General features: G+C 39.4%; 1 protein-coding gene across 7 annotated transcripts in view; it reads right to left on the reverse strand.

Annotated features, from left to right (window-relative positions):
• Positions 1 to 13837, reverse strand: part of TENM1 (teneurin transmembrane protein 1) — a 769900-nt gene that overhangs the window by 41343 nt on the left and 714720 nt on the right. For all 7 annotated transcript variants that reach the window (XM_058032978.1, XM_058032976.1, XM_058032977.1 and 4 more), the window contains one exon: positions 5806 to 5960. In XM_058032978.1, coding sequence (XP_057888961.1) covers positions 5806 to 5960 — 155 coding nt within the window. The remainder of the gene's footprint in view (positions 1 to 5805; positions 5961 to 13837) is intronic.

Below are 13837 nucleotides of genomic sequence, written 5' to 3' on the forward strand. Positions count from 1 at the left end.
TTCTGCAGTACTTTGCTACAGTGAAAACACAGTTGTCGCTTTCTGATGGCACAATTAGAATATTGTGCATCTAATGTTAAAAGATGCCTTTTCTTCTTTCTGATTTTACAAGAATGCAGTTTATAATTTCGGGTACATAGAGAATAGTGGAGGAATAGTGTGTGTTCTGACCTACAATATTAATTAATTAACCAGCCTCATGTAATATTGCAGTTGCCCTGCAATATTCTATTCTCAACCTGGCTTAGAAGTACTTCAGCCTAGAATCAATTTGGTTTTGTGCTGGCAGCTCGCTTCCCCTGGTCTCACCCGGTCATCAGATCATATTTTTGTCTTTCACATTTTTCTTTCCTTCCTCCAAACGTACCCAGTGAAAGTTCTGTTCAGGCTGTGCTTGCTCCGATGAGCAGACCCTCATTGCTGCTTTCAAGCGAGGTCACCATGTCCTGGGAGCTTTTTGTTCTGCTCAAAAGGCTTCCACAATGCCACTGAAGCATATTGTGCCTGTGCAGATGCTGCTGGGGAGCGCCTGTAGCACTTGTGACTGCGGGAGCAATGTCAGCATTTGCATTTTTGAGATACAGAATACATTTTCAAGCAATTCTGCTCATCTCACTCCTGCTTCCCAGCAGTCTGTCTCTCGCTTCACTATTTCAAGTAGGTCATCAACAGCATCACTTATTACCCTCTCCCCTCTTCTCCATCATTCAAAGCAGGCTGTCCAGGACACAACATTCCTGCCATGCATGGGTCCCCTTTAAACCTTGCTCTAGAATTCTGCCTTTTAATTTGACCTGTGCAAGCAAATTGCTTACATAAGTAACACTGTCACATTTTTATAAGGGAGCAAAACATTTTGCAGTGTCACCGAAGTTTATGTGAGGCAACACAATATAGATGGTTCCCTCACGTGGAGAACTGCTGAACAAAGGCTGATGAAGTGCAAATGTCAAGAAAAAGTCTTCAAAGCAGACCTTTCATTTTGGAACACAGCGGTGACAGTTATTAATACCATCAATCAGGTCGGAGCTATTGCTTTGGCACAGACTCGTGCCTAGTGGGACTGACATAAGCACAAGAACAAGACCATGGTTACAGGCAAAGAAAAAGCTCTTGGGATTCATTTTCTGTTGACTTGCAAATGTTTGGTCTCTGTATTTGCGGTGACTGTGCTCGAGATTGGTTTAAACAGCTCTCAAATAATACCTGTAGCCACTCACACAGATATAAATGACTTGTGGTTTGGAGCAGTGGAAATTCAGCCCACATATTTCTCATGGGAGGAAAGATACAGGATGAAATTGCAAGATGGTAGAAATATCTGCTAATTTTCTCCTCAGCTTTCACTGTAGCATTGGAGGCAAGAACAGCAAAGCGTATCACTCAAGATGAGCTGTAGTGTTTTTACTTTCACACAAAAACTCCCACAACGTCAATATAACTTCCAAGAACACTGGATCTGATGAAGTCTGGTTTCCTAAGGACTTCTGTCGCATGGCTGACTGGCTTGGGAGTTTAATAAGATCCAGGCACGAAATGAAGTTTTCCTGTGAATGGGGCATTTATTACATCCTGAGTAGAATCTCTGGAGTTTAATAAAAGAAAGCTTATGCTGCAATATTTCCTTTTGAAAGGGCACTTTAGGTTTCTGTCCTCCAGCTGGATTAATATTTTTTATGGAACATGTAGGAATTTAATTGCTGTGAAGGTGGGTGTTTCTCTACAAATTTGTTTGAAATTGGCCCAAGCTTTTAATTTACTGTGAGCAGAATACTGATAGACAGACAGACACAGTCAGTCACATACCCACACACATACTCTCAGCTTCTACCAATAAACTAGCTAAAAAATATCAGAGTACCCTAGGGATGTGCAAACATGAAGAGAGCGTGTACATGTGAGATAGAAACAATCTAGAGAGGCCTCTGGTCTAGACAAGGATCCAGCCCAAAGCCATCAGGCAGTGAAAGTGAGTGATGATCCCATCTCTTTTCCTTTTCTCTCCATCCAAGTCCCTTCCCTTGGCACTCCTGTTGTGGATCATGACCATGTAGGTGCCTGCTGAGCTCCTGACATCAATAGTGAGTGTTGAGCACGTCCACACAGATATTCACATGCATGGCTCTGAAGAGCCATTTTCTTTAGGTTTGCTCTATTGACTAATTGAAGAACACTGAAATGATCTGTGCAGAGAAGAAAAGTCATCCAAATTCTGAACAGGCTGAAACACTACTGAGAATGCTGGTGTACCACACAAACAGCTCAACTGAGTATCCCTTTCCTTTTAAATTCAGATTAAAATCCCCCCAGTGAAGAATGAGATCAAAGTAATTAGAGTTCGGTCATTTATTTGCCACAACCTACAATCTTTTCAGCCCCATCTGTCCTTTCTTCCCCTGTTTATGAATGCAGAATATTATGCTTAAGAAGGAGAAGGTGGTAAATAACAAACACCTAACGATTACCAAGAATAATACCATGAAAACTGATATTGGAACAAATGATTAAATCCTTTCCTAATCAACTCATTTATTAAACTGAATGCCTCAAAGTTAAAGCTTGTTATTTATGGTGGTGTTTGCAACAGACAGTTACTCTGCATATTTACTCCAAGAGTACATTTTTGTACTTCAGTAAATTAAGAAATACTGATTTTGGGCAAGTTGTTGATTTTACTGTCAGAACAAATTTAGCTTTGAGAAATGATTTTATTAACCTATTTCGTAAGTCTCTCTAAATACACAATTTGTGAGCAACCCACATTCTCTTGATTTAAATGCCATTTGTAACTTAGCCAAAAACTAATTTAAGTGGAGATGGGCCAAATGCATTTTTCATTTATGTTTATGCCATTCTGGAATAAACTCAGCAGTCTTGCAAGGATATACACTTTTTTCTAAGTGACAATATCATTCTGTTATTTTCATTGATGTAATTCCAGATTAACATACTTGACTTCAAGGGGGTGTGATTATTTCATAGGCTTTTCTGGTTATCAGCAACAGTTTTAGAAGAAGATGATTGAGCAAATTTGATACAGTTACTTTCCAGAGCATGCATTCTTGGTATTTATTTTATATCTATGATTTACTGTGTATGTGAAATATCTCAAAGTTGTGGATTTTGTGAAACATTTCAATAAAGAGGTTTACTTAAACCCCCTCAAAACAAATCCTCCAAACAAGAAATACTTCCAAAAGGTTTCATGTTGCAGTGTCCACATTGTGACTTCACTTACCAGTGAAAAATATATAGAGAATTATATAGTATTGCTACCCTCAGAAAATGAGACTGGCCATTTTTTAGGGATATGTTTATAAGCCATAATTTATTATGCTTCTTAGAATATTTACTGACACGCATTCACAATTTAATTGAGGACGATCTCAATTTAGGGGTAAGGTCATGTCTTAGTTTCCCAGAATACTGACAAAATTAAAAATTTTTGCAAAATATGCAGCCATATTTTCTTGTAGCATGGAAACACCTGAAAGGGTTTATTCCTGCTTCTATGAAAAGGAGACTGTACCCCAGATGAATGAAGAATGATTTGCTCTATGACATTTTTTTTGTTACGTATGACTTTGCAGAAGCCCATCCTCCATGGCATTGAAACTATGTTGTAGGGTGAACTAAAAGAAACTTGTTTCTGTAGCCAACCTATGAAAAACTAGGATTTTAGGGCTATTAAATCTACTTTACAAATTTAGCACATTTGATTTCAGCCCCAAACGTTTACTTTTAAAATTAAGGTTAAATTTAAAAAACAAATAATTTTATTTCTAAATTTGCCAGACCCCCCGCTGAGACTTATTATTTGCTAAGGGGGAGTTGCATTTTTCAAAAGGAAATGAAAACAATTCAAACTCCCTATTTGAGATGTAGAGAGACACTTTCTTACTGAGCAAAATCAGCAAAAATTTGAACACAAATACACAGCACACATTACATTAGGCAAATAAAGCAATTATTTGTAGAGCCTGAGAGTGCAGATGCAGAAGGAGAAGGCAGGGAGCAGACGCTGCACCTGGCACCCTTCCCTGAGCTCCGAGATACCTGATCTGGTCAGGGGTGCCCCAGGCAGTTGTTGATGTATCCAAGGAGTGAGTGCATGTGCTGCAGGCAGCTGTGGGCTCCATGAAGCACAGCTCTGCCAGCTGGTGGGCAGCAGTGCAGTGGGAATGCTGCTGCCTGCCAGCTGCTGCTCAGCACCTGCAGGACAGGCTGGCCTCAAGGCCAGGGCCACAGCAAGAGCCAAGGTGCCCAGAAGCTGTTGAAACTTAAAACTATTACGAGGCCAATTTAAGTTTGGGTTTAGCACAACTAAGCCAGTTTACCCTGTTCTGCTTTATATGGAATAATTACACATTCACTGGACCTGAGAGAATACAAAGGGCCTGTCTGTCTTAGAACAGGGAGGCTAAGGTTCCCCTCCCCACGTTTGCAAACACATAGGGTCCACTGAAACACTACACACAAAAGAGAAGAAGTTTCAGCTCAACATGAGGAAGAAGTTCTTTCTGTTGAGTGTGGCAGAGCACTGGAACACCAGGCACACTGGAACACCTCTCCCTCTCTGGAGACATCCAAACCCCCTGGATGCATTCCTGCGTCACCTGCCCCAGGTGACCCTGCCTTGGCAGGGGGTTGGACTGGGTGATCTCCAGAGGTCCCTTCCAACCATAAGAATTCTGTGATTTGGTGACATGTGAAATGGAAAACAGATACTTCTTCCTGTTCTGATTCTAGAAAGAAAATGCCTCAGGGCTTCTGCAACAGCAGCATTAGATCCCTTCATTTCATCCTTCTTTCATAAGAACCAACCAAAACATTGACCCCACATTCTTCAGGTATGTGAATGCAAGACCACAGTCATTTGCACTCAAAATCTACCCAGAAACAAGCAACAATCTCTTACCATTGTAATGCATTGAATTTTAACTGTGATTCTCCGGTTGTGAAGGACGGAGGAAAGGGCAGGGAGAAAATGAAATGAAAAATTAACCTGATCCTGGTTATTAGCTGACACAGTCCATAATAGCTTAGTATGTCACTTGAATGCCTCAAGATTTTTTCAAGTACAGCTTCTCCCCTGTTTTGAAGCTGATTAATTCAATTATTTTTTGGCAAAGGCCAAGTCCTTCCTTGTGCTGTCTGTAGGTATGGCTCACTGATGAGCCAAGAGTACCATTTATGCTTCTCCATGATTATCCATATTTCTTTATAAGCATAAATTGGAGATGTGATAAGTTCTTTGATTCTTATTTCTTTTACTGTTCCTATTTTTTTGCTCTTGACATAAGAAGTGAAAAGCATTTTGAGAAACTGAAATCCAATAGTTTGACCACAATACTGCTGTTGTGTAATTACTTATTCTAATGCTCCTCCATGACTTAGAACAGATTTAGATGTAAACAGAATATCTATTTTTTTCCATTTACTAGTTCAAGCAAATCAGTCTGAATGCTGGACTAAAGGAAAGCACTTTAAACTTGTGATTACCTTCTTAGAAGATCTATCTCAGAGTAGCAAGCAACTTTTTAAAGCAGTTTGTATTCTTTACATAAGAATGTATATATATTCTCTATATATTCGCATGTCATCTCCTGGGAAAAAAATCAAGTGTGCTTTTCCATTTATACACCTTAAAACAATCATGTAATTGGAAGAACTACTTCATACTGTGCCATTCAGAATTATCTGACTTATCCAGCATATTCGATATACAATCCTGGTACAGGACAGTAAGTGATCTGTCTCTACAATGTGTATCAAAGTGACAACACATAAAAAAGAGGTGTCTACCTGAGTGATGTCCATCCCAGAGTCACAGCTCAATGGCTGGGTTGATGTGAGGCCATTTGAACCTATTATTGTTGTGATCACACCATTCTCATCAATTTTCCGTATCATTGTACCATCAACGAAGTAAATAAATCCGTGCTTATCTACAGTGATACCTGGATGAAGAGGAAGGGTAAGAAGAGTGTTAGTGCTGGCATTATCTTGATTAAAAAGTATCAGCTTAAAATGTTTCCTCTCTTCTTAGATTACAAAAACCTGCTGATTTAAAAAAGTACGATTTTTTTCCCCACCCATTACTATTTGAGGCTTACACAAACCGTATATGGAAAGTTCATACCCATCTATCAGATTAGATTTGACTTAAAGAGGGAATACGTGAGTATGAAACAAAACAAAACAGCAGAAGCTTTGCTTTTAATGTAATTTTACATACACAGATCAAGGCTCATCTACAACTTAATGTCTACCACCAAGTAGGCAATATTAGCTTTTCTCAAAACTTATCTTATAGTTGATTTGTCTACATTTCCATTTCACTTTCTTCATTCTTATGCACAGACAATTTTTAAATGATGAAAGTGGCTGAGCAAGGACAAAGTACCCACAGAAGACCAAAGAGGCCAGTTCTGATAGGGGCTGTACATACAAGTGGTGCAGACCAGGCTCTGCTCAGCAGGCAGAAGGAGCAGCTGTGCTGCAGGATGGATCACAGTGCAGTGCTGCCTAAATGATGGCACTGCACTGGAACCAGGCTCATGATAGCTGTGTCACCACCTGGGGCAGTTCTCCCACTCCTGGATCTGCAGCAGCTGCTGCAGCACTGCACTGCACAGGAGGGATGGAACTCAAATGCCAGGGATGGAACTCCAATGCCAGGGCTCTGCATGGGAAAGGTCATGGTCCTCTGCATTTCATGGGGAAACTGAGGAAGGGAAGGTTTGCTGTCTCCCACCAGCACCTCATGCCACAACTCATGCCCAGCCCTGTTCTGCCCCAGTCTAACAGCTCCCCTGCAGCTCTTCCTGCATTCAGTTGGAACTGTAAGATCTTATTTCTCTCAAATATTGAAAATATAACTAGAAGAGCACTTCTATTCATGTTAGACTTGTGAAATCCTTTCTACCAAAACCGTTCAATTTCTTGCTTTAAACTACTTGCTAATTTCCCATTTAAAGTTGCATAACTTTGCAATTACAGCAGCTGCTGTGCACAGCCAAGCTATTTTAATAATGAATTTATGTTCTGCTACACAGAAATGAAAGGCAGAGGACTTGAACAGATGGTCTGGACAGTGGCTTATATGGTTCTTGATTTTTGTCCCCTGCATTTAGCACAACTGAAGGCTGTATGTACTCTGAGTTTACAAAATACTTGTCTACAGGCCAGTTTAGGATCCCATACAGCAATTCCACATGCCATTAAAAAAGAAAAATAGCCTCAAACTGAATTTCCTCAGCTTCCAACCACAACTCCTTGTACTTGAGGTTTTTTTTGTTTGATATATAGGAGCAATTACAGCAGGAAGAAAGGGAGCTTAAGTAGTCTGGGGGGAAAAGGCAAGACCAGGAAACCCCGATGCAGAACATGCATCTCAGGGCTGGGAAAACAGGGTGATGGTGTCTCCAAGCCCCATAACATATCTTTACCTGGCAGCTAGAAATGCCTGGGGGCTGAGTTTGAGTTGCACACATAACTGAGTGTAATATGCTTTCTCTTGCAGTGTTAATACCTGGAGGCGGGCTCCCAAGACAAATTGCCCATGACTGGTTCTGAGGTGCCTCTTCACCACAGGTGATGTTCAGGCACCTTGCAAAGGTCTGAGGGAATGATCACAATGTTCTGAGGGAACCATCACATAAAAAATCCAAAAGCCACAGCAGTTAACTTTAGTGTGCAACACTCCCTACTGCATCCAGGTCTTGGGTTATCAGCACAGTGTTGAGAATTGACATTATTTCTTTAAATGCAATGTATCCATCTGGCTGTGAAATGCCCTTAGAGGAGGCTATCCACCATCCTGTCACCTCCTCCATCCAGGACAAAAAGTGCCCATGGACTGCTAAGCGCCCAAGGTACAGGGCTAGGCTATATCTCCTCATTATGTGAGATGGCTGAAGGTTCTGCAGGACAGATGTCACCTGGGGAACTGAAATCATCTGGTGGGGGCTGGATGGGTCAGCTGGGTAAAACTGGAAGGTTATAAAAAGGCTGAAAGAGGAACAGTCTCAGAGCCTGACTCCCTGCCAGCCTGTGAGCTCATAAATCGTGACTCCTTGGTACTGGCTCCCTTAGAGGATCTTCACTCTTTAATTAGAAAGTAACTGTACCTTTGGAAACTCCAGAATGAGTGGCAAGCTCCTGGCTGTCATCTGCTCCTGAGAAGTCCAAACCCAAAAGGCTGAAGGTGAGCTGAGGTAAGGAGTGAGTCTGAGAAGCGAAGAGGTTTGTTTTGGTGTTGGGGTGACATGTGTGCTCCAGCTTTGGGAAGGGATGGGCCCTGGTAGCTCCATCACTGACCCTGCATCATGTAACAACATTAGATGGGATCTGATTTGCTTTCCAGTGTGCTTCACAAGCTGAAATGAGAAACCTGCTGTGGGTGGGAAGGACAGCAATGGGCTGTGTCTGAGCCTGCCTTTGCAGAGGGGAGGTGCTGCACGGTGAGCTTTGCTTCTCAGCTGGATCAGATCCACAGCACAGACAGCACAAGGCCAGGATCTGTCACCAGGGCAAGTGCATCTTCTGTTTTGCGCAATTTGCCTGAGAACAGATGGCTGTGTTGGCTGCAAACCATCCATTATATAAAAATCAAAAATTATGCTGCAATGAAATAAAGCTACTCAGCTGTGTTGTTGAATGGATTTCAAACACTGACTATATAAGAAAATCAAGGATCTTTTAATGTTTCTAGTGTTTCTAGCCCTCCAGCCACTGCAGAAAAGCAACTTGCCTGCAAGGGAAGAACATATGCCAGTGCAATAGCATAAATAAAACCATCTCTTCAGTATTTGCACTAAATTCCTGGTACTTCCTAACAAGCCAGTTTCTTCAAGTACCACTCACTGTATAGATGTTCAGCAACAACCTACTGCTTTCAGAGCTTATGACTCTCCAGTAAAACAACACAACTTCACCAACTTGAAAAAATTACTTATGCATTTAAGTCTTGTTGACAAATACCCTACATAAAGCATCCACTGGAAAACAATACAGATTGGTGGCTAAACTGTCCCAATTTATTCATTAGAGTTGGATTCATTAATGCTCCTGTCACATTTTACATGATGCTACATATAATCTGTACTCCAAGAGCTTATTTTAATCCTTTTCTGACGTACAGTGTAATGCAGAATCAAATCACACAGCACAGCAATTGTGCTTTAATCACCAAGGAACTGGGGGAGGAAACATGCACATGCTGAGGGTAATGAATTGCACTTGAGTGCAAGTGGGAGCACTGCTCAACCCTTGAGTGAGTAAGAAAGGGAATTTTTTTTTTCCAGAGAAGGAGATGTACTTTTTATCACACTCTGTGTCTGATTCTTTTTTTCTTTTTTTAAGGAACTGTAACACTAAATTCTATGCCCAAATGATGATGTCTTTGGGCACTAAAGGGACCTATGACCTACTGCACATATGACAGACTTACCCTGCTTACATACAGATTGCTCATTAAAAACTGATGGCTGGGTAAGGACAAAATAAATCTGTGCCAGGATTTAGTGTCATTGTTTGACTCAAAGCTGAGTATCAGTCTTGCTGAGTGACATGCTCGCTCTGCAGGACTGGTTTGGTCATATTTTAGTCCTGGGAATGTCCTACATAGGACTTTTGTACCTGAATGTGAAACAGTAGTTTTTATGAAGATCTATCTCCAGTGGATTTACATGCAGACATTTTGGAGCAATATTTATAACACTCAGAGGTCTTTTAATCAGTACCATTTGAATTCTGTTAACTAACATTAAAAATTAACTGCCAGTAATGCTGTCAAATGTGGTGACTAAGTATTATTACTAGAAGACTATGCAGAAAGTTTTCCTTTTTATATCTGTTTTGTCCAACAAACAATAATTAGTACAGGGGCTGGGTACACCCATGATAAACACAGAAGGATGACTATAATGTCTCCTGTTATTTGCTCTCCAGAGTGGTTTTGGTTAAAGGGTTGTTTCCCTTGACAGCTCTGCCTTTGGGCACATACATACACCATTATAAATGCAAATAGCACTCAGAAAGCAAACTGATTGCTTTTTGTGTAGTTATCATAGGTATAAATTCAAAATACATACGATCATTCAGTCTAGAAATTTTAGAATTTCAGGAGTTAACCTTATAGTGCTAAAATATGGATTAAAAGTAATATAGTAAATACCCTATTAAGATATTTTCTTTTTTACCCTGTGTCATATCCCACACTTGCATTCACAGAGAAGCTTTTTTTGGGAACAAATCCTTTTCAAACATCTCAATAAAGGGCAGCTAGAACTGTATGTTACCCACCTCTTGAAATTCTACTTTACACTTTTTGCTCAGCTGAAAAGTTACAAATGAGCATTCTATATTGAAAACTTCTAATTAAACTTCTGAAGAATTTTTAAAACAACATCTACAGCTACTGGTGAGGATGGATAAAAGAGAATGCCACCTTCTGCTGAAGAACAACTGTATTTAGAAGGAACTTGCGATTCTCATAAAACTTTTAATAGGAAGAAGTGAATCAAATTGGTTAATTACCATTTTATGGTGCTAAAAGGGCAAATTGCATGCCATCCATTTCTAAACTTCTAAATGTCTTCGCTGCTTTTAATTAAAGCTGCCATCCAGGAACTAAAGCAATTTTATGCAATTAGTTATTTATAGGTTACCATAATACACCACTCAAAATATGATTCAAGTGATTTGCAGTCTGTTGCCTTGTGATCTTTGTCATCTTTACTTCCTTACTGTCTCAGCCCTAGCTGCAAAATATTCAGTAGTTCTTTGTCAGTTGGAACACGACTTCAGGACTTGCACTTGAGTGCTGTTCTCTTTAGAGGCAGATCAGTAGACTTGGAGCAAACAGCGTTTTTAACTACTGACTGTGAATGAAAATGTTCAGCTTCCAGCCTGAGACATGATGACTGGGGTCATCCTGCTGACATGGGTGAATAGAAAAGTGAATGATTTATGAATTCAGATGAATGTTGGATGAAATTTAGGAAAAAACCTGCTATCCAGAAGTTTACAGTGTTCTACAAGTTTCCCATCATTTGGAAATCATAGGTGGCTAAGGCCACTGAAAAGAAAAATAAGGAATAAATTTAAATGAATAAAAAGTGGCATGAGATTGGTGGTTTTTTGCTGATTTTATGATGCATATATAACAATGACTTGAGGCTGAAAATTACTTTGGCTTGTCTATTTCTAACTTTATATACTGCTAATGAAAAATCTAACCCCATTCTACTTTCCTTTTTGACTTCTATGGAAAGGTTAAAAAAGCCTTAGGAATTTACAGAATAGCAAAGATTGTTGGAAAAATAGCATTAATCATTACCTTTGGCAAGTGTGTCTGTTGTCACAAAAGGCTGTAATAAGAATTTGGTTGTGCATCCTACTGAAAGTAAAAGGAATCTTCCAGCTGAACAGGAGCAATCCTAAATGGGCTACTGACACTTGACAAGAGCAAAGGTTTAGTATGAACAGCTCTTACAACTTTATTTCCTTTAGAATGTGTTGCTCAGAATGAGGAGCAACAAGACTGATTATTTCAGGATGCATGCTACTAGGATGAACACATCTTCAAAATCACGATTTCTTAAAGCAATATTTCCTTAGTAATTGCAAGCAAACTAGATAAAACTACACTGCAGAACTGATTATTAAATTATGCTTCATTTGTGTTTTTATCTCATGGCCATTGGTCTGAGTGAAAAAGTTCTTTGCTACAGCTGTGGATAAAGTATTTTTGTGCATTGGATTAAGAACTTACTCCAACCTTCTCCATTCCCCTGGTGCTTTCTTTGAGGTCACTGCACCTGCAGTGAGGTTACTGCAGTGCATCCCAGTACTCTGTACTCAGTGTGCAGTTGAATTCCTCGAGGCACTGGCATGGCTTGCACAGACAGTGTGTGCACATAGGTCTAGACACTGGGCTGAACCCAGGAATCAAAAAGCAGACACTGCAGGACCTTAAATGTTTACATCTTTAAATTTAGTTCTTGGGTTTCCAAAAGGTGTAAATCATCCTGATGTTAGGGTGGCATCACTGGAGGCACCTACTCTTTTCACAGAAGTTACAGAGCTTGCATTCCAGCAGAGCTGTCCTGGGTGAGTGCTGCTCACAGACACAAGGCACTGAAATCAGATGTTAATGGACACTTTTCTCACCCTGCTGCCTGGCAGACCCTGGAGCTCAGCAAGAATGTGGTAACCTGATTGCCTCAAACTCTCACTGCCTCTGTCAATTATGCTTAGAAAGTCAAATCTATTTACAGGTCTAAAGCCCACTGATTTCAGAAGGGCAGGATAGGTAAGTGTTTAATGGTGTTGATTCAAGCATTGGCTTTGCACAAGTCCCAAGTATTTCCACTCACTTTAGTGCTTCTCACTGCTCCAATACTTGATGACTAATCCAGTTAAAATCAGAACATGATCCTCAAGTACCTTATCATAAATACTAATCAGATTGTTTAAAAGATAGTGCTGGCAACTAGATGTGCCATAAATTATTTCTATTAAAAAAATCTCCAAACCCACCAAACAGAATTCCCCACCCCAAAATTAAAATCTGTTACTTGGTAAAGTTCAAGTGATTGGAATTCAGTCAATGATTAATATCTTGTGTAGTTACTTCTTCATTTTCAATATCTTCTTGTGTAATAAATGTGTTCAGCTTGTCACAGATCTTATTTTATGTCCCCACCTTGTATCATTTCACATTCTGCTTAAGTACTTGGTCATCTATTACATGACTCATTAGTCTGAGATCTCTACAGAATTAAAGAAAGTTGCAGTAAAAATAATATATTGAAGCTCAAATTTCAACTACATCAGCCATGCATGTTTAAAAGCATCTTTCAAAGTCAGCTCAACATACAATAGTGTAAGATTAATTTTCACTAAGCCCCATCTCCAGTCCTTCACAGAGAATTGGGAACAGACTGAACAAAGCTACATGTGTTTGCTACCTGTAAAATGAAAGTTGTGGAAAGATGAAATCAGAATTGATTAGTGTTACTTCATGATATTTTCCTGTCTGGCATTTAATTCCTGGTCACTAGGCAAAGGCAGTCTTACCAAATAAAGATAATGAGAAAATAAACATTGAGGAAAGAAATAATGAAATAGCAATGTAGGACTCTTCTAAACCTCCCTGCATGAAAAATGGGTATGAGTTCAGAAAAGTTAAAAGTACTTTTCAAAGCAACTTTCATCCAGAAAAGTAAGTAAGAAAGAGAATTTGAATTTCCACCTATTAACATAGCTTTGAGGATGTTACCAAACAGGATTAAGTTTCACAAGTGTTACACAGCAAGTATTTCATAACAATTTTGCAAATGGGAAAAGAGATAAATAGATAACCCCTTATACTCTAGATAACCCCTTATATGCTTATACAAGCAGCTAGTAGCAAAAATTACAGTCCAACTTTTAAGATATAACTAACCAAGGTCAAACAAGCACTAAATGGAGTCCTTTTTCAAATACTATCTTTCTATCAAACAAAGGGGAAAAAAATTTTTCTTTTATCATGGGAAAACGAATACTCAGGACAAAAGAAAAGAAGGCAAGCAAAGTAAAAAAGCTATATTCATGTATCAGCTTAAGAAATAAATACAAATTATTTATTGAATAATGCAAGCTATTAGATTTAATAACTTGGCAATTAGTCTGTCTGGGACCTATCGTTGCACTGTAAAAATCTCAGAGGTATAAAACCAGAAACAATTCATTTATTTCTGTGGTCAAATGCTATCTAAGACTGCATGTCTGTGTGTCCAAGGAGTTTTAAACATAGTTAAGTAGTTTTTGTCAAAATTTCCTGCTT

This window comes from Melospiza georgiana, chromosome 12, assembly GCF_028018845.1.
Source record: "Melospiza georgiana isolate bMelGeo1 chromosome 12, bMelGeo1.pri, whole genome shotgun sequence".
Classification (NCBI taxonomy): Eukaryota; Metazoa; Chordata; class Aves; order Passeriformes; family Passerellidae; genus Melospiza; species Melospiza georgiana.